Here is a 20,481-nt window from a genome sequence, read left to right as displayed (position 1 = left end):
ACTTTAAAAATCACTTTGTTTTTTAACAAAGTCTGTTTCTTGTTCTGTTCAAGCGTAAGTCAAGGAATACAGAATTTTGTAAATATGAGTTGCTGCTAACTGAGTCACAAATATCCTGGAAGACAGGTTATCTCTCCCTTCTCCAGTTATCAGTCCCCAGTGGCAAATCTCAGAAGATTTTTCCTGGAGTGGAGGAGTTTTGAAAGCCACCAGCTATAGTGTTTGTCTGGAAATAGGAGAAGGTGCTGTTGACATTACAGACAAAGTCACTATTCGTGGCGCAGTGTCAACAGATCTCACCTACGCCTATGACGTGCTTCCCTTGCCTGAAGACGAGGTCATCGTCAGTCCAGTCGCTGAGTTCTTCGCAGGGCTTTACTTTCGGTTTAAAAAACCGGTGCGAATAGTGCTGCCACACTTTCTGTCATCTGATCTCCCAGGTGACCTCGTTCGCGTGTACGAATTTCATTCTGAAAACGGACGAATACAGTGCTGTCGGCTTCAGGTGATCAACACGGAAGATGAGAACCCTGCAACAACTGGATATTTGTTTTGTGGAAGTAAGAGAGAGATTCATGTCTTCACCAACCATTTCAGCGGGTATGTCTGTACAGTGTGTGAGGAAGCGTGCATGGGTTACTACAAGCCTCCAGAAGTGACTCTACAAGCTCTGGCCAAATACGTCCTCAGATGTGATGAGAAGAGAGAAGTGATCGTGCGACTTGATTTGTGGGATAGTCGCTTCTTCTCTCCGGATATTCAACGGGTACGACACTAGTCATTGCTCCCTGTGAAAATGTGTTTGGATGACGGCCTGACTGTGGTGACTTCTGTCATATGGTATCACTAGTTACTGTCCCTCATACACCGCAATGAGCTCGCCTACGTATAGAAAAATGTACTATATACATCCTGTTGCAATTATTATTATTTTATAAAATTTAAATAAAAATAAAATGTTTGAGCTGATTACTAAAGGAATGTAATTCTCCAAACACATTCTGCAGAGGCGTCAGAGGACAGAAGTCAGCACTGAAGATCGTCAGATGGTGTTGGTGGCGGAGAGGAAGCTGAAGTCGCTTGATGATAGTCCTGATGTTGGAAACGCCTTCATCGGAGCTCGCTTCCAGCCTTCTGAAGACCAAACAACATGTTGGAGCCACGTCAGGACTGGTGGTGTGAATGTTTGTCCAATCGAGCAGGTCCGTCCCCAACATATTTTAACTGTATAAAACAACTTGAACACTCTATTTATATAACTAGGGTCTACCTATCCCTATAGCCCTAAATGATTAGTTGCTTACAAATCGAATGGCGAAATCCTTTTTTTTTTATTTTGTGTCTTAGAATTCTTTATTTCTTTATTTAGATTCATTAAACGGATACAAGTACACTGTGAAAGAAAGATGAATTTCTCTCCTCAGCCCGAACAACTTATCATAGCCAATTAAATTTGTCAAGAAAGGATTATATTACACTCATGTATTACAAAATAATTAAGGATTATGTTTATATGCCTTATTCATAAGTATATTTACCTTTTGACTCTTCTTGCTTACAGATACTGCGTGTCAAAGAATTGTACCCTTGCAGGTATAAAGGCCCCACAATTCCATGAAGTGGATGCTTCGTAACGCAAAGAAAATCGATCTAAAAGTATTTGAATGTTTTATATTTGTTGGCTACATTGACAGTCAGACTCCTATCGCTGGAAGCAGTTTTGGCAGTGACCAACAAACGGTCATCTTCATGGAATATCCACAGTCTCTGATCATACCCATCACATGCACTATGGTATGAGCATGATTCTTGCATTTTCTAATCAATAAAATAATCAAGATTTGTAAAGGTAGAGGAAGGCAGATGTGTTTAGACGAAAACAAGAAAAAAGAGCTAGTAACGTGGACAACCCTGTGATTCAGAAAACCTTGAAACAGTAGCCCCTAGTTAGAACTGAGTATGACGAGTGGCAGTAACACGATGTTTTCAGTTCACATTGTGACTGTAACTGTGTCACTAATGAATCTTTTCTTTTTGCCGACTGCGGGAACAGAAGATCGATGAAGACCATCCAGATTCTATAAGAACTATTGAACAAACAGCACACGGGTAAGGGAGACGAGTTATGTATTTGAGAAATATTCTTTTATATTACATTCTTAATTCTAAAACATTTTCAAATATTTGATTTTAAGTATGATTAAAATATTAAATTCAGAATTCAGGTTATGTGCAGAGCTGTGTCCCTATATTTCTATGTCGGAGTTAGGAAGGCTTTGCACTGCAAGTGCACTTGCAATATGAATAGTTGTGTATTTGTGCATGAGAATGAGGGAATGACTGAATATGCGTGTATTTATGTGTGCATAAATGTATTCACTTGTATCTGTGCAAGTCTGTCTTTATGGTATGTATGTTTTGCTATCCATTTTGGTCAGGATTAGACTTGGAAGAAAAGTTATAATTAATTCCCTATTTATATCACATTATGCTAACGAGCGAAAAGGAAAATGTGTAATGTTGAAGTTTCCAAAATTAAATAAGTGAGCAATAATATGGATATAGTAAGTATTTTTCTAAGTATTTAGTAAAGGCTCCAAACACTAAACTACAAAAGATCGGCGAGCTAGTACTTTGCTGTGACAAATGCACGTCATATGGAATGTGGAGTTTATCTTTTATTTATTTTTTTTTATTGATATTATTTTTGTTTTTTTTTTTTTTTTTTGTTTTTTTTTGTTTTTTTTTTTTTTTTTTTTTTGCAGCGGCTTTTGCCTTCTCTGATAAATCAGTTCTGATTTCCAGTTTTTTAGGCCTTCTGTTCTGTAGCTGAAATCACCGAATACAAGTCTACGGTTCACGAACTTAGACACGAGTAATTTCAGAACCTGAAAAACTAAATAATTGTAACCCTCCACGACGAAATGAGTCCTAAGTCGTGCAAGAGGCCCCGAAAGTTGATAGGGGTCAATTTTGTGCAGTTTGACTTTTCTTTTAAAATTGATTCCTTGGTTACTAAACTATCAGGAAAATACACAGGTATGTTAAAATAAAAGTTAGAAATCGACTTAAAATAATGTTTTAATCGAGGTACCCTACTGCGATCCGTACGTCTGTCAGACGAAATTTAAACGCTGTTTCTCTACTGTTTCCCTGTCGTAACCCCATCGTGTTATACCTTGCCAGAAAGCCCGGAATCTGAATGTTCATCTTCAAAGAACGATTCAAATATTAACCAATCAAAAGATTTGTCTGCAAAAGTTTAGGAGTAAACAGACCCGGTCGGCCATCTTGACGCTAATCTATGAACCCGCTTTTCTCAAAATGGCCGCCATTGTACTTTCACAATTCAAACGTTTATAACTCACTCAATGTTAAGACTAGAAGATCAACTTTTTGCATCAAAAGAAAGTACAGAACCTGTACTTTTTAAAAATATGCAATTTGGCAAAGCTGAAATTGGCGACTTAAGACTCATTTCGTCGTGGAGGATTACAATTGCTTTTCGTGAAATTTTCAGTTGCCTGGAGGAAGCAAGACCTAGACAAAACACAGACAGCGAAAACACAAGGGTTAAGAACAGCGCTTCACTGTTGGAATCCTCATGCTTGGATTCTCAGACATCGTCTGTAAATAACAGCCAAGGACGCAGCATGCTAAGACACGAGAGCCACAGTGGACATGTTAAAGAATTGTCTGACACGCCGACGCCAAACCCTTTCTCCATCCAACACGTCCAGAGCATCAACAATCTCCAGCTTTATGTATACAGCAGTACCCCATCCGCAAGGGACGAAGCCCTCGGAGACCTCGCCTGGGGAGGCGAATCTGGTGACACCCATGAGCGACATTCGTCCTTAAGAAACTCTGTCAACCACAACATAACCTACCCGACACCAGCCTCAGACCAGTGACAAGGGTGGTCTTTGCCTACAGAGACATGTCTACATCATTGTCACCATCGTCTCATAATCACGAGCACAGAATGTAATGAGAGACATTGTGACCAAACTGCTCAAGTCCTCTAAATGTTGGTCTTTGTGTCCTGTGGCTGTTAGCACGTGTGTCCTTACATGAGAGAAAACGAACGATGAAAAGTTAACGGTTACAATGAAAGCAGAGTGGCGATGATTGGCCAGTAGAACTCGTATGTGTAAATACTATTTACCTTAAGCCCTGTATTCACAAGGCAAACTTCCAGGACCGATGTAAGTGAACCTCTAAGTCAAACAACTGTGTGTGTGTTCGCGTGTGTGCGTGCTCATCTAATAAAGGTCTTTTTATTTGTTGATTTCAATAAAGAATGGAACGTTTAGGCATTATGGTTGTGAGTAAGGTGAAAAATTATTTGTACGTTGGTCAGCAAATTTTTTAGAGTTGAATAGATAATGGAATTCATCCCTTACAAAGTATGTAGAGCCTTTCATTTTGTCTACATGTTTCTTGCATACATGCATATGGCTGTAGGTTTGCTTTGCAATCCTTCGTGTGTGGTGCATTGAGCACACATCTACATATGTACAAGCGCCTTCCAAATTCAATTATTAATATTTTATACATAATTTACTCTATTCTCCATTGGAGTCTGAATTGTAATGAAGTTGCTATCGATGAATCCAACTGCTTTTGGAAATTCGCAGGCACGATGTGTCTGTATCATTGTCTTCTCAGCACAACTTTGATCCGGTCGAGTTTATGAGTGTTTTCTCATTCTTCACCATTTATTTCCATTTGAGTGAAGTATCATTAGCTACACAAACAGTGAAAAATCAAACGTATCTGTTAAAAGCTACAGTTAATGCCATTTTATTACAAGTCATATCGGTCTGTTTTAAATCTGTTTTACTTGCCTGCAAGGCATATATATATAATAAACTTGCCTTGTTGTTGCAGCTTTGCATTTGTTGTGATTCGTGATGACACTAAAGAAGGGTTCGGTGAATGTGCAAATGAAACTTGTGGGTTCAGTACCTCAAACAAGGTTAAGAACCACTGTACTAGATGCTGTTGAAAAACTCTTGTTCATGAATTAATCTCTCATTTTAAACCACACTCTGATACAGCTTGTTTTCTGTGTGTACCTGTAATCCTTTGTAATCTTTTTCTAGGAGTCAGAGAGGAGAAGACATTTAATTAATATGGGAATAATACTCACAGTTTTGTATGTGTGTGTGCGCGGGCAGGTATGCTAATTTTAGTTTATATGAAAACGGGGATTTTTCGCAGTACCTCCTACAAACACTAACCGTGTTTAAACATTGTGAGAGTTTTAGCTATAGTCCCGTTAATGATATCTAGTATTGAGCTCTATACAATCAGTAGGCAACAAAATCCACCCCACTAGACCCTTTAAACGCTTTGATAACGGGTAGCACGGACCGTTACTCTATAAGTAACTGGGTGAGACTACACACAAGACAGAGTAGGATGTATTATGACTAGACTTCCGCTAAGGGAAGTTATGAGTAGACTTCCTCTTCCTAAATAAATGCTTTCGAGCTCCCTCTTGTTCTGACGGACCAGCTCTCTATCTCTCCGGAATAAAAAATTCATCATGAAGATAACTGTCTTGGGAGGAATTTATTTCATTGTTTCTTTAGGGCTTTGTGAGGTAGGTGGAAAATTCCGTGTGTGTGATACGATTTAATACGATATTTTTAACCATATTTGCATTATAATACACACGGTATAAATACAAACATGCATCAAACTATTACAATTTTGCATATGGACATATATATATATCGATGTGTATCACGCCACTAGTCACTAAAATTATGTATGAACACAAACATAACCCTGACAGCAAGAGCGAGAAAGTAAAAACGGAGGTGGGGGAAAATTGCTGTTTAAGGCCACGCCTGGGTTCAGTTCTCGTCTCGGGCTCGGTGTTCTTTCTCTGCATGTTGCAACTGTTTACATGGCTGGTTGCCTTGTCGTGATATACCGTAGTTTGCTGGAGTCATAGAGGGGTAAGCGAGATCAAACAGCAGGACAACCAGGTAGCCAGACAACAGATCTTGTGTCACATGACTAAAATGTTTTATTTTAGAAAGTGAGAAAGGAGAGACGGCAAGTGGAGGGACGCTGCGTAGATGAGAGTGGACGAGGTCGAAGGTCATCTGTTGTTCGTGGGCCGAGCCTGTAACACATGTCTCCGTCTTTTCACATCCTTGTTTAGACGAGTAGTATCCGAGAAGTTTCGTAACCTTTGTATTGTAGTGTACTGGTCCCTTCTCATCTACGCCGACAACACGGATGTTGTTTCTGTTTGGGCTTCGGATTTGTTAAGCTCATGTCCTACTTTGTTTAATTAGACACAATGTCTCTCTGTATATTGCCCCTTCAACTTCTGTATATCTCTCTTATTGTCTTGTACAGCCGTCGCCATTTCTTCTACACCAAAGGCGGCTTACACTTGTCGAGACAAAATTCAGTTTCCGTCAAAATCTTTCGTTATCCAGCTCTTCCTGAAAATTTTGAAGCAGTTCAGCGGACTCGGTATTTCTGTCAGGACCAGGGTTTGGCTCGACACATCCTCTCAATAAGTACAGCCATGATTATCTGTTACATCATAAACTAACGGCCAGAGCTACCTGAGAATAGTAGGTGCAATGAGAAGTGTCACACTTCTAGCCATGAAAGCCGCGCAGGTAAACAAACATCCATCAACACCACGACACCCTGAGACTCGATCCCCATGGCGCAGGCTGCAGAGTTCACTTTTGTAAAGTTTTGTAATTTCATCGAAATATCGAGGAAACTACACTCAGAATACAAAACTTTGTGATCCTCTTATTGAGAACAACACATCTATGTTAGTATATTATTTTGGTGGAATAAGTGAATTATTGTAGAAATTAGCTCTTACATGCGAGTTGTCCACCACTCCCCGTGTGTGTGTGAGAGAGAGAGTGTGTACGTGTGTGAGTATGTAGGGTGTCCCTGTGTTTTTGTGGTGTCTGTGTCTACGCTCGTGCGTGTGGTGTGCGTGTGTATTTAATATTTCTGTACCATGTGCTTAGTATTTGTGTCTATGGGTATGTAGTGTTTATATGAGTAGTGCATGCCTTTGTGTGTGTGTGTGTGCGCGCTTGTTGTGTCTTCGTGTTTATCTGCATCTGTGTGTGTGTTTTTAAATTTATTAAGCATTCACTGACAAAAAGAATTCTAAGAAATACACACAGAAATATCAATAATTTTAAAATTCGTTGTTTTTCGTAGTCGCGATGGACAAACCTAGTTTCGTTGAATGCATGTGGACGATGTAACCCATGCAAAGTCGGGCATGATCCCTTTATCATTCCTGCCTACTTAAACCCTGTATCTTAATGAGCACATCGAAATTTTTCTAATGTCATTTTATTGTGAAAAAACTTTCTAAATCATCGTCTCTAAAAAAAATATTCCTTTGAGATAACTCTTTAACCATATTTAACTTCAGCTCGTTGCGGAGTACCCGATGTGTCATGAAGCGTCGAGCAACATGTCTCGTTGCTGCATGTTGTCACCAGTGGCACTGCGATGTACTAAGGTCACGTGTCCAGTCAGATATTACCCTGTATTCAACAGTTCCACGAGTACCGACTTTAATACTTCACTAGATGACAATGAAGGTACCATGTCTAAAATGTCTGTAAAATAGCATGACTTTGGAAGTTCTATAATAGAAGGACTTGATTACGAAGAATGTTGACCAAGGCATTACATATTCTATTTAAAGCAAGTAAAACATAACAAATATTTATTTCATTTGTTTTTTGTTATTTGTTATGAGGAATTATCTTTTTGGATTATTTACACTCAACTTATTTTCGAATGTTTATGAATACAGTCCCTGCACAAAAGGAAACAACTGTTACATATCAAGAATCAAGTGGTACACTGGCCCCATCATTAAGTACAACTACACCTCAGTCAGTTTCCGATGAATCAAAGGAGGAAGTGTCGGCAAATCAGTCAAATTCAGATGCAGCCTCTTTTAGACCTCTTACTTCTGAAGCCCCAAGACATCTGGAAAATATATCTCAGAAGGCTCCTCCGCTCGCTTTGATGGCTGACGACAACTCGTCAGAAGTTCAGACTTTTCTTGATTCATCTGTGACATCGCCTCATGTCCTTTGCTTCTAGTGTCACGTGTCATGTCTCACGTGCTCAGACAAGGGTCCTGAGCACTGCATCTATTGTGCTCCAGGCTTTGTCTGGAGGTCAACAAAAAAAACAGAAGGATGCCAAACAGCTGAAAACAGCCTCTCAAAAGCTGAAAATGCCGCTCTGTACCTCATTGTAGCTTTTATACCTATACTTCTTATTTTGGGTTTATTCATCATGTACCACCGAAGATGGACGGTAAGAGACCATTTCATTTTACTATTACTACTTTTTATATCTTTATTACCCATTTTTATTCATTTTGGCTGATTCTTTCATTTCTCATTATAGTTAGTTTATATAAACTCTTTTTTATATATAAAACATACACAGCTATCTCTTATTAAGGCCTATTTTCATTTTTATGTGTTAACGCTGAGATTTTATGACTAAAAAGAAACAACAGAGAAAAATAATCCTTCCCAACATTGAACCTTATCTTAAGTGCTACATCTAACTAATGGCAAAACAAATAGGTACCAAAATCACAGCTATTTACTATCTAAATCAGTTTTTTAACAAACTCTGTTTCTTGCTCAGCTCAAGTGTCAGTCAAGGTATGAACAAGTTGGTAAATATGAACTGATACGATCTAAGTCACAAATATCCAGGAAAGACCCGTTATCTCTCCCTTCTCCTGTTATCAGTCCCCAGTGGCAAATCTCAGAACATTTTTCCTGGAGTGGAGGTGTTTTGAAAGTAGCCAGCTCTGGTGTTTGTCTGGAAGTAGGAGAAGGTGCTGTTAACATTTCAGATGTAGTCACTATTTGTGGCGCAGTGTCAACAGATCTCACCAACGCCTATGACGTGCTTCCCTTGCCTGAAGACGAGATCATCGTCAGTCCAATCGCTGAGTACTTCGCGGGGTTTCGATTCCAATTCGAAAAACCGGTGCGAATAGTGCTGCCACACTTTCTGTCATCTGATCTCCCAGGCGACTTCGTTCGTGTGTACGAATTTCATTCTGAAAACGGACGAATACAGTGCTGTCGGCTTCAGATGATCAACACGGAAGATGAGAACCCTGAAACAACTGGATATTTGTTTTGTGGAAGTAAGAGAGAGATTTATGTCTTCACCAACCATTTCAGCGGGTATGTTTGTACAGTGTGTGAGGAAGCGTGCGTGGGTTACTACAAGCCTCCAGAAGTGACACTACGAGCTCTGGCCAAATATGTCCTCAGATGTAATGGGAAGAGAGAAGTTATCGTGCGACTTGATTTGTGGGATAGTCGCTTCTTCTCTATGGATATTCAACAGGTACGAAACTAGTCATTGCTCGCTGTTCATATGTGTTTGTATGACGGCCTGACTGTGGTGACTTCTGTCATATGGTATCACTAGTTACTGTCCCTCATACAGCGCAATGAGCTCCCCTACGTGTAGAAAAATGTACTATATACATCCTGTTGTAATCATTATTATTTTACAAAATTTAGATAAAAATCAATGTTTCGAGCTGATTCCTAAAGAAATGCAAATTCTCCAAACACATTCTACAGAGTCGTCAGAGGACAGAACGTCAGCACTGAAGATCGTCAGATGCGTGTTGGGGCGGAAGGAAGCTGAGTCACTTGTTGATAGTCCTGAAGTTGGACGCCTTCATCGGAGCTCGCTTCCAGCCTTCTGAAGAACAAACAACATTTTGGAACCACATCAAGACTGGTGGTGTGAACGTTTGTCCAATCGAGCAGGTCCGTCCATAATATATATATAAACTGTATAAAACATCTCGAACACTTCATTTATATAACTAGGGTCTACCTATCCCTATAGCCCTAAATGATTAGTTGCTTACAAATCGAATGGCGAAATCCTGTTTTTTTCGTTTTGCTTTTTAGTGTTATTTATTTACTTATTAAGATTCATTAAGCGGATACAAGTAGACCATGAAAGAGAGAAAGATACATTTCTGTGTCCTCACACCGAACAACTTATCTCCATGGCCAATTAATTTTATCAAGACAATATTACACTACACTGTTACATTTGAAAATATTTAAGTATTATATTCATAAGCCTTATTCATTACTATTTTTACTTTTCGACTCTTCTTGTTTACAGAGACTGCATGTCAAAGAATTGTACCCTTGCAGGCATCAAAGGCCCCACAATTCCATGAAGTGGTTGCTTAGTGACGCGAAGACAAACGCTCCACAAGAATTTGAATGTTTTATATCTGTTGGCTACATTGAGAGTCAGACTCTTATCGCTGGAAGCAGTTTTGGCAATGACCAACAAACGATCATCTTCATGGAATATCCACAATCTGTGATCCTACCCATCAGACGAGCAATGGTATGAGCATGATTCTTGTATTTACTAAAGGGACCGCACTGGTTCTATCGAATCAGTAAACAATTACCTGTACAATACAGGTTAATATCAATTTGCTTCTCACAAGAACCTATTGATCAGCGCCAATCAATTGAGATAAATCAACCCTAACTCCCTAATCAGAGTGTAGAGTGATTAGGCAGATAGCATATTGGCGCAACAACACGAGAAAATGTAGTAAGTGGACCACACGCAGCGTGATCCGAAAACTCGTCAGACATGGGAGAAACCCGCAGCACGAGCAGCTGCCCACCAGTAGTCTCACGATGACGAATGGGTACACTAAGGTTTTCATCTTACATTGAGACTCCAACTGAACTTCTTTTTGCTGCTGCAAGAACAAGTTAAGCTCGAATGAGATCATCAGATTCTAGAAACTGTTGAACAATCGCATATAGCAAGTGCACGATTTGTGATTTGAACATAATTCTTTTCTTATATATACTTATCTAATAACATTTCAAACATCTTTTTAAATCACCATGAAATTGTTCACAATTCTTTTGGGGTATATGATCCCTATTTTCTATCTCGAAGTTGGAAGCTCACTGCAAGTTTCACTTGTAAATTGCTATAGTGTGGTGTGTTGTGACATGCATGTGAATGAATTGTCTACTATCTGTATTTATGTGTCCGTAAATGTCTTCACTTGTATATGTGCAAGTCTATCTTTATGGTTATATTATGCCGGTATGCTTTTCGCTCCATTTTGGTCAGGATTGGACTTGAGAGAAAAGTTCATTCCAAATCCATGTTACATTATGCTAACAAGAAAAAAATAAAATGTCGCATGTTGAAGTTTCCAAAATTAAATAAGAGAATAATATAATTGATTTTGTAAGTATTTTTCTAAGTATTTAGTAAGGGTTCCACACACTAAACTACAAAAGGTCGCTGAGCTAGTACTTTGCTGTGAACATAAAATAGATCGTGAGGCTCATCACCATTTTTTCTACGGCTTTTCCCTTCTCTGACAAATCAGTTCTGAGTTTCAGTTTTTTCTTCTAGTCTGTAGCTGAAAGCACCGAATACAAGGCTGCGGTTCACGGACCTGAATAACTAAACAATTGTTTTTCGTGAAATTTTCAGTTGCCTGGCCGAAGCCAAACCTAGACAAACCACACACAGCGAAAACACAAATGTTAAGAACCTGGCTTCACAGTTAGAATCATCGTCGTTGGATTCTCAGACATCGTCTGTAAATATCAGCCAAGGATGCAGCATGCTAAGACACGAGAGCCACAGTGGACATGTCAGAGAATTGTCTGACACCTCGTCGGCAAACCCTTTCTCCATCCAACACGTCCGGAGCCTTTATGTTAACTGCAGCACCCCATCCCCAAGGGACCAAGCCCTCGGAAACCTCGTCTTCGGAGCCGAATGTGTTGACACCCAGGAGAGAGATTCGTCTTTAAGAAACTCTGTCAACCACAACATGACCTACCCGACACCAGCCTCAGACCAGTGACACTGATGGTCTTAGCCTACAGACACATGTCTGCATCATTGTCACCAATAAATAATTATATACGTAGAAAACATTTTTCTAAAATTATTTCTGAAATAAATTCGAGCATTATTGTAATCTGAAGTATCTGCTTTACAAACATGACTTATTCCTAATGAAAAATAAACAGAGGTCGAGGATGAAAATACATGAAAATTAGTTTTGTTTGTATAAAACATGGAAGTAAACATGTTTTGATACAGTTCATATAGTTTATTACACGACAAAAGAAAATTTTTTCAATTTCTTTCTAAGCCAATATTAAGCAGTGGGCATGATAGTTATAGGATGTGGATAGCGACCGTTTGTAGGTGTTACAAAGGGAACTGATTATGATTTGCACACCTGTACCTGACTCACACGTTGTGTGTTACTGTGGCTGACAAGACGGACATAAGATTGCAAGAAATAGTTGTTTGCTAATAACATGGACAATGTCGATAAATTTCGCTATGTTGTCATTAGTGCCTCTTCTGTATTTTAAGGAAATTATGAGAACTAATATTTTCGAGTCAGTATAGACAGAAGTAAAAAAAAAAATATGTATGAATGAGTATATTTATCACTGTCAATGACTAGCAAAAGTATGTCATATTAAAATAATAAAGGCATATTTAAACTATTTGAAAATAAGGTTTTTATTAATGACATTCAACTGACAGTCCAGCCCCCTCAAATATATATATACACATATGATCATTTGACCGGCTTTCTGATCCAAACTAATGAGACCAATAAACTAATAAAAGATGTCTCGTTCATAAAATTTCTCTTTACTGATTCAGATTTTATATTTAATCAAGACACAATACGTTTTCTCGGAAATCCTTCCGTGGTGTTAGACGAGGATGGTTACCTCAGTGTTCTCTCTCTCTCTCACACACATACATGGACATCTTTGCTAGCAGGAGAAGAATGGAGCATAATCATTATTTCCTCCCATTATCGATACGTTTACATAATCAAACTATATTAAAGTAAGTACACAGCAGTAAAATTACAGAATAATAATTCATACCACACGAATAAAGCTAATCACTACACCAGAGAGGGTAGATATCGAGAGGCTGCACTCTGGCAGCATCGAGTTTCGAAGGGACACAACTTTTGTTAACAAGTAAGGACAAAGGAAGAGTGCAGTCCCTCTTTTATCTACCCTCTCTGACTACACCATTTCTCGCTACCTTATCAGAAACTGTGTCCATCTTGTTCTCCCATAAGCTAACATGTCGGTATTGTCCCACAGGTGGGTGGCGAGAGCACGTGATATCCTGTTAAAAGAACAGAGAGATATCAGCGCAGGGACTTGTCTTAATGCCGGACAGGACAGCACTAAACAAACATTAGATAAGAATCCACCCAATTAAACACCTTAGAGGCTTTCATGACGGGCACTGTCGTTGATTATCTGGGTTAGACGTGCACGCACAGTGCAGAAGTCTTATGACTAGACTTTCTTTTGCCAAGTAACGGTTTTCGACCGGCCTCACCTTCCAGTCTTCCGTTCTTACTGACTTCTTCAGGATTGAACGTTCGCCATGAAGACTGTCTTGGGAATACTGTACTTCTGTCTTTGTATAGGACCTTGTCAGGTAAGTGTAAAATAAACGTTCTAAGCTTTGTATGTGTGTGTGTGTGTGAGAGAGAGAGAGAAAGTAAATTTGGGTGTGTGTTAGTATGTAGTGTGTGTTTGCGTGTCTGCTAGAAGTATATATGTGTGTATAGTATGTGTATAGTATGTGACTGTGTACGATTGTGTGCGTGGGGTGCGCTTGTGGGGAGAGTAGTGTCTGTAATTGTGTATGCGTGTAATGTGTTTTTTGAATTTGTGTGGTGTGTATAGGGTTTATACTTGTCTGTGTGCCTCTTCTGTATGATATCTTTGTACAGTGTGTGTAGTATCTGTGTTTATGTTACGTGGTGTTTGTTTGTGTAGTGTATTCGTTTGTGTGAGTGCCTGTGCTGTCTTGATGTGAATCTGTATGCTATGTTTCTTGTCAGTCTCTCTCTCTCTGTGTTTGTGTGTGTAAGTGTAGAGTTTGACAAATGACATTAAGTGATTGCTTTTCAATTTTCTAAACATGTCATCTTTCTAGATGTATAACAAAAACAGTAAAAACAACACAGAAGCCTAAACCCTTTCCAAACTCCTTGTTCTTCATCCCTTCGCTGCTCAGTCGTAGTTTTGTGCATTTCACGTGGAGGCTGTAAACAAAGCACCTTTCTGATGTTGCACTGTACCGCACTTTGCGGGTCAATGTGCCCTCCTCCAAGGCCCTCGGTACTGTGTGCAAAGGTCGCTCAGAACCTTAAATCAAGGTTTGCGTGACATGACATGGTTCTACTTCCTGTAGGCACGACCTACATAGCATGGTTGTAGTCAAAAAGGTGAAAATGTGGAAGAGGTCTGAGGCGAAATGCTTCATATTAAAATTACTTAATGTATACTTAACCATGCCCTCATTCCCGCATGTACATTTATTTCTTATTCTCTCTCACTCGTTCTCTGATTCCTCTAGCAACTTTTCGCACACTGTGGCTGCCATTTTGCCCATTACCCATAATACTCTTACATGACGTCACCTTGCAAGCCATTCACCTTGATGCGCGAGAGCAGAGCGGCGTTGCAAAGTTACATTGCAAGTGAAATTTACATATGCAAACCTTGAAAGTATTACTCTTAACCCATGCAAAGTCGAGCAGCCTCGTTACAATATCCTTGCTTATTGAAATCTTTTATTTCTTAACAGAAACATCGACATTTTTCTACTGTCATTTTATTAAGAACAAACTTTCTAAATCATCATACATTCCTGTCAGTCAACTTTTACACGACCCCGCGCGAACACTTGTCACCTGGGGTAGTGTCACACAGCACATCGCGCTACGCATCATACATAAGGGAAGTAACTACTGGTAACTTTAGGAACTGTTCTATTAAAGATTACTTCCCTTAGAAAGCTGTAAAAGTCAACTTCAATTATTTTGTTATACACACGGAAGCAAAAAATTCAATTGAGCAAGCGCCATGTTTCAGTAGCTTGCCGGTTTCTCAATTTGACACGGATTTGTACTCAAGCAAAAGATTAGAAGAGAATAGAAAGAAACATTTAATGTTTCATGTATATTTTGATAAAATATGTGTTTATATGGCTCTTTATGTTTATATCTATATTGTGTAAATAATTTTTTGTAAACTTATAGTACGTGACCTTTTTCCCACACATGATGTCTCCGTTCCATACAGTTTCGTTTGAAATTAGAACAAGAAAATAACAACTGCATTTCTTAAAAATTACACAATGTAAATGTTTAAAATATGCTTTTTAAAATGATGCATCACATCATTTTCTTTATTGTAGATTTAAAGGTATAACTATTGAAACACTACCATTGAGCAACTGGCACATGAGTTTTCTGCCAGTAGCCGCTGTATACAATGAGTTAACATATTTATCTTCAGCTCGTTGCGGTCTTCCCGGTGTGTGGTCAACCGTCGAGCAACATGTCGGGTTGTTGCATGTTGTCACAAGGAGCACTGCGATGTACTGAGGTCACGTGTCTTCAGACGTTATTACAAACGTCGTCAGGCAGTTCCACGTGTAGCGACTCTGAGACTTCACTTAGAATGACAATGGAGGGTAGGATGCATGGCTATAATCAAATCCACTGTGTATTTTCCTTCTTCAGTAATATGTAATAACAGGATTCGTTTCTTTACTTTTACTAATATTCATCAATATTGAGACCTTGTTGCACCAGGAACATGTGAAACATAAAGCAAACATTTACATTAATTTTTTTGTTAATTGCTATGATCCTTCTCTTTAATTATACTTAACTGATTATACGATTGTACTATTAATACAGCCAGTTCACAAAAGGACACCCCAGTACCACATCAAGGATCAAGCGGTACACTGGCCCCATCATTAAGTACAACTACACCCCAGTCACTTTCGGGTTCATCAAAGGATGATGTGTCGGCCAATTGGTCAGATTCAGATGCAGCCTCTTTCAGACCTCTTACTTCTGAAGCACCAAGACATCTCCTGGACAATACATCCCAGACAGCTCCTCCGTTCTCTTTGATGGCTGACAACAACTCGTCAAACGTTCCGACTTCTCTCAGATCTTTAACATCTGTGACACCTGTGACATCACCTTCTTTCTTTTTCTGCCAGTGTCACGTGTCATGCCTCACGTGCTCAAACAAGGGTCCTGAGCACTGCCTGTCTTGTGCACCAGGCTTTCTCTGGAGGTCAACAAACACATCAGAGCGATGCGTCATAGCTAAGGACTTAAGTGAGGACAAACCCACTCGTCTGATCATTATCATTATTATAGCTATGACTATTATTTTGTGTTCAGTCATCATAGTCTTCATATACCTCCGAAGACGGATGGTAAGAGACCATTTCATTTTATGCATCCAAACTATTACTTCTTTTTTATATCTTTATTACCCATTTTTATTCATTTTTGCTGCTTTCCGCACTTCCCACCACAGTTAGTTTATATAAAATCTTTTTTCATAAAACCTACACAGCTGTCTATAAATAAGCCCTTTGCTCCTTTCTATGTGTTAACGTTGAGCTTTCATGACGAGAGAGAAAGAAAAAAAAATCATTGCCATCATTAACTAATCGCCAAACAAATATAAAGCAAATGCAAAGTTATTTACTTTTAAAATCACTTTGTTCTGTAACAAACTTTGTTTCTTGTTCTGTTCAAGCGTACATCAAAGAGACGAGCAAGTGTTGAATGTGATCAAAGCTTCATACTATCTGAGTCACACATATCCTTATCCTGGAGAGACACGTCATTTCTCCCTTGTCCTATTATCAGTCCCCAGTGGCAAATCTCAGAAGACTTTTCCTGCAGTGGAGGTGTTTTGAAAGCCACCAGCTCTGGTGTTTGTCTGGAAGTAGGAGAAGGTGCTGTTGACATTACAGATGTAGTCACTATTCGTGGCGCAGTGTCAACAGATCTCACCAACGCCTATGACGTGCTTCCTTTGCCTGAAGACGAGGTCATCGTCAGTCCAATCGCAGAGTTCTTCGCGGGGTTTTACTTCCGGTTTGAAAAACCCGTGCGAATAGTGCTGCCACACTTTCTGTCATCTGACCTCCCAGGCCACCTCGTTCGTGTGTACGAATTTCATTCTGAAAACGGACGAATACAATGCCTCCGACTTCAGATGATGAAGACGGAAGATGAGAACCCTGTAACAACTCGATATTTCTTTTCTGAAAGTAACAGAGAGATTCATGTCTTCACCAACCATTTCAGCGGGTATGTCTGTACAGTGTGTGAGGAAGCGTGCATGGGTTACTACAAGCCTCCAGAAGTGTCACTACGAGCTCTGGCCAAACACGTCCTCAGATGTAATGGGAAGAGAGAAGTGATCGTGCGACTTGATTTGTGGGATAGTCGCTTCGACTCTCCAGATATTCAACAGGTACAAAACTAGTCATTGCTCACTGTGCATATGTGTTTGTATGACGGCCTGACTGTGGTGACTTCTGTCATATGGTATCACTAGTTGCTGTCCCTCAAACAGCGCAGTGAGCTCGCCTACGTGTAGAAAAATGTACCATATACATCCTGTTGTAATCATTATTATTTTACAAAATTTAGATAAAAATCAATGTTTCAAGCTGATTCCTAAAGAAATGCAAATTCTCCAAACACATTCTACAGAGGCGTCAGAGGACAGAAGTCAGCACTGAAGATCGTCAGATGGTGTTGGTGACGGACAGGAAGCTGAAGTCACTTGTTGATAGTCCTGATGTTGGAAACGCCTTCATCGGAGCTAGCTTCCAGCCTTCTGAAGAACAAACAACATTTTGGAGCCACGTCAAGACTGGTGGTGTGAATGTTTGTCCAATCGAGCAGGTTCGTCCACAACATATTTTAACTGTCTAAAACAATTCACACACTCTACTTATATTTATCGGGGCTTATTAGCCTTATAGTTCTAAATTATTAGTCGCTTAAATGGAATAGCGAAATCCTATTTTTTCATTTTGTTTGTTAGTGTTATTTATTTTGTTATTTAGATTCATTAAGCGGGTACAAGTAGACTGTGAAAGATAGAAAGATACATTTCTGTGTCCTCAAACCGAACAACTTACCTGCATGGCCAATTAATTTTGTTAAGAAAGTATTATATAAACTCTTATATTACAATATAATTCAGGATTATATTCATATACCTTATTCATTAATATTGTACCTCTATTTTTACAGATACTGCATGTCAAAGAATTGTACCCGTGCAGGCATCAAAGGCCCCACAATTCCATGAAGTGGTTGCTTAGTGACGCGACGACAAACGCTCCACAAGAATTTGAATGTTTTATATTTGTTGGTTACATTGACAGTCAGACTCCTATCGCTGGAAGCAGTTTTGGCAATGACCAGCAAACGATCATCTTCATGAAATATCCACAGTCTCTGATCATACCCATCAGACGCGCTATGGTATGAGCATGATTCTTGCATTTCTTAAAGAGGACACGGCACTGTGTTCTTCCCGAACAGTTACATTATTGTCAATACAGGGTAATATTAATTTGGTTTTTAATACAAAATATCTGATCAAACACATGATCAAAAATAAAGTGGAAAACATCAATAAAATAATCAAGATTTGTAAAGGAATATAAAGGACGATGTATTTGGAAGAAAACACGAAACAATGTTAGTAAAGTGGACATCCCTGTGATTAAGAAAATTTTAGGAAATGTGAGAAAACAGCAAGACAGTAGCCCCTAGTTAGTACTGATGATGACGAGTGGCAGTAACAAGATGTTTTCAGTTCACAGTGTGACTGTTACTGTGTCACTAATGAATCTTTTCTTTTTGCCGGCTGCGGGAACAGAAGCTCGATGAAGAACATCCAGATTCTTTAAGACCTCTTGAACAAACAGCACATGGGTAAGAAAGACGATTTATGTATTTGAGAAATATTCATTTGTATTATATTCTTAAGTCTAAAACATTTTCAAACTTCTGATTTTCAGTATGATTAAATATTAAATTCACAATTCAGGTCATGTGTGATGATGCCTTTATAATACTTTTATCTCGGAAAACGAAGGTTTTCCCCTATGTTTACTTGTAAATATGCATAGGTGTCTCTGTGAGTGTGACTGCGTGAATGAATGTCTGAATATGAGTGTATTTCTCTGTTCATAAACGTATTCACTTGTATGTGCAATTCTGTCTTTATAGTTATATATTATGCTGGTATGCTTTTCTGTCCATTTTCTTCAGGATTCGATTTGAGAGAAAAGTTATAATTCATTCCCTATCCATATTACATTATGATAAAGAGCAAAAAGGAAAATGTCTAATCTTATAGCTTCCAAAATTAAATAAGTGAGCAATATAATGGATTTAGTAAGTATTTTTCTGTAAGTATTTAGTAAAGGTTGCACCCACTAAACTACAAAAGGTCGGAGAGCTTAAATTTTGCTGTTAAAATGCACATAATAATATGGAATATGGAGTTTATTCCTTTTTTTTTTTTGTAGCGGCTTTTCCCTTCTCTGATAAACCAGTTCTGAGTTTCAGTTTTTTCCGGGTCTTCTGTTCTGTAGCTGAAAGCACCGAATGCAAGTGTACGGTTCACGAACAAAGACACGAGTAATTTCAGAACCTGAATAACTAAATAATTGTTTTCCATGAAATTTTCAGTTGCCTGGCCGAAGCCAAACCTAGCCAAACCACACACAGCGAAAACACAAATGTCAAGAACCTGGCTTCATTGTTAGAATCATCGTCCTTGGCTTCTCAGACATCGTCTGTAAATAACAGCCAAAGGTGCATCATGCTGAGACAGGAGGTCCACAGTGGACATGTTAGAGAATTGTCTGACACGCCGACGGTAAACCCTGTCTCCATCCAACACGTTCAGAGCATCAACAATCTCAACCTTAATGTATACAGCAGCACCCCATCCGCAAGGGATGAAGCCCTCGGAGAGAGAGTCTTCGGAGCCGACTATGGTGACACCCAGGAGCGACATTCGTCCGTAAGAAACTCTGTCAACCACAACATAACCTACCCGACACCAGCCTCAGACCAGTGACACGGGTGGTCTCAGCCTACATTGACATGTCTTCATCATTGTCACAATCGTCTCATAATCACGAGCACAGAATGTAATGACAGACATTGTGACCAAGCTGCTCAAGTCCTCTAAATGTTGGTCTCTGTGTCCTGTGGCTGTTAGCACGTGTGTCTTTACATGGGAGCAAACGAAATGTGAAAAGTCAACGGTTATAATGAAAGCAGAGTGGTGATGAATAACCAGTAGAACTCGCAGGTGTGAATAGTATTTACATTGAGCACCAATAAATCGCTTGACTTATTCAGAAGGAAAACTGCCAGGACAGGTGTATGAGTCAAACAATTGTGTGTGTGTGTGTGTTTTTGTATTTAGACATGTAGAAAAAGTTGTTGTAAAATATTTTCTG

At 39.2% G+C, this 20,481-nt stretch overlaps 2 protein-coding genes across 2 annotated transcripts; both read left to right on the top strand.

The window, feature by feature from the left end:
* Positions 1 to 133: 133 nt before the first annotated feature.
* Positions 134 to 20,093, top strand: LOC112562476. The gene is made up of 5 exons (XM_025235757.1): positions 134 to 766; positions 1,008 to 1,202; positions 10,216 to 10,449; positions 18,882 to 18,937; positions 19,700 to 20,093. The coding sequence occupies exons 1-5, from the start codon at positions 632 to 634 to the stop codon at positions 20,091 to 20,093; spliced, it is 1,014 nt and encodes a 337-aa protein (XP_025091542.1). The 5' UTR covers positions 134 to 631.
* LOC112562753 lies at positions 5,458 to 9,695 on the top strand. Its single transcript, XM_025236224.1, has 5 exons — positions 5,458 to 5,611; positions 7,445 to 7,616; positions 7,835 to 8,349; positions 8,692 to 9,411; positions 9,654 to 9,695. The coding sequence occupies exons 3-5, from the start codon at positions 8,329 to 8,331 to the stop codon at positions 9,681 to 9,683; spliced, it is 771 nt and encodes a 256-aa protein (XP_025092009.1). The 5' UTR covers positions 5,458 to 5,611; positions 7,445 to 7,616; positions 7,835 to 8,328; the 3' UTR covers positions 9,684 to 9,695.
* Positions 20,094 to 20,481: the final 388 nt, after the last annotated feature.

This window comes from Pomacea canaliculata, linkage group LG4 (assembly GCF_003073045.1).
Source record: "Pomacea canaliculata isolate SZHN2017 linkage group LG4, ASM307304v1, whole genome shotgun sequence".
Lineage (NCBI taxonomy): Eukaryota > Metazoa > Mollusca > Gastropoda > Architaenioglossa > Ampullariidae > Pomacea > Pomacea canaliculata.
This window is presented reverse-complemented; position numbering and strand designations above follow the sequence as displayed.

Excerpts from the sequence above, each read along its gene's own strand:
- LOC112562476 (XM_025235757.1), top strand. The coding sequence starts at position 632 with ATGGGTTACTACAAGCCTCCAGAAGTGACTCTACAAGCTCTGGCCAAA. Across the intron at positions 1,203-10,215 it reads ATGTTTGTCCAATCGAGCAG|AGACTGCATGTCAAAGAATT; the intron begins GTCCGTCCCCAA and ends TCTTGTTTACAG. Across the intron at positions 18,938-19,699 it reads CTTGAACAAACAGCACATGG|TTGCCTGGCCGAAGCCAAAC; the intron begins GTAAGAAAGACG and ends TGAAATTTTCAG.
- LOC112562753 (XM_025236224.1), top strand. The coding sequence starts at position 8,329 with ATGTACCACCGAAGATGGACG. Across the intron at positions 8,350-8,691 it reads TGTACCACCGAAGATGGACG|CTCAAGTGTCAGTCAAGGTA; the intron begins GTAAGAGACCAT and ends TTTCTTGCTCAG. Across the intron at positions 9,412-9,653 it reads TCTCTATGGATATTCAACAG|AGTCGTCAGAGGACAGAACG; the intron begins GTACGAAACTAG and ends CACATTCTACAG.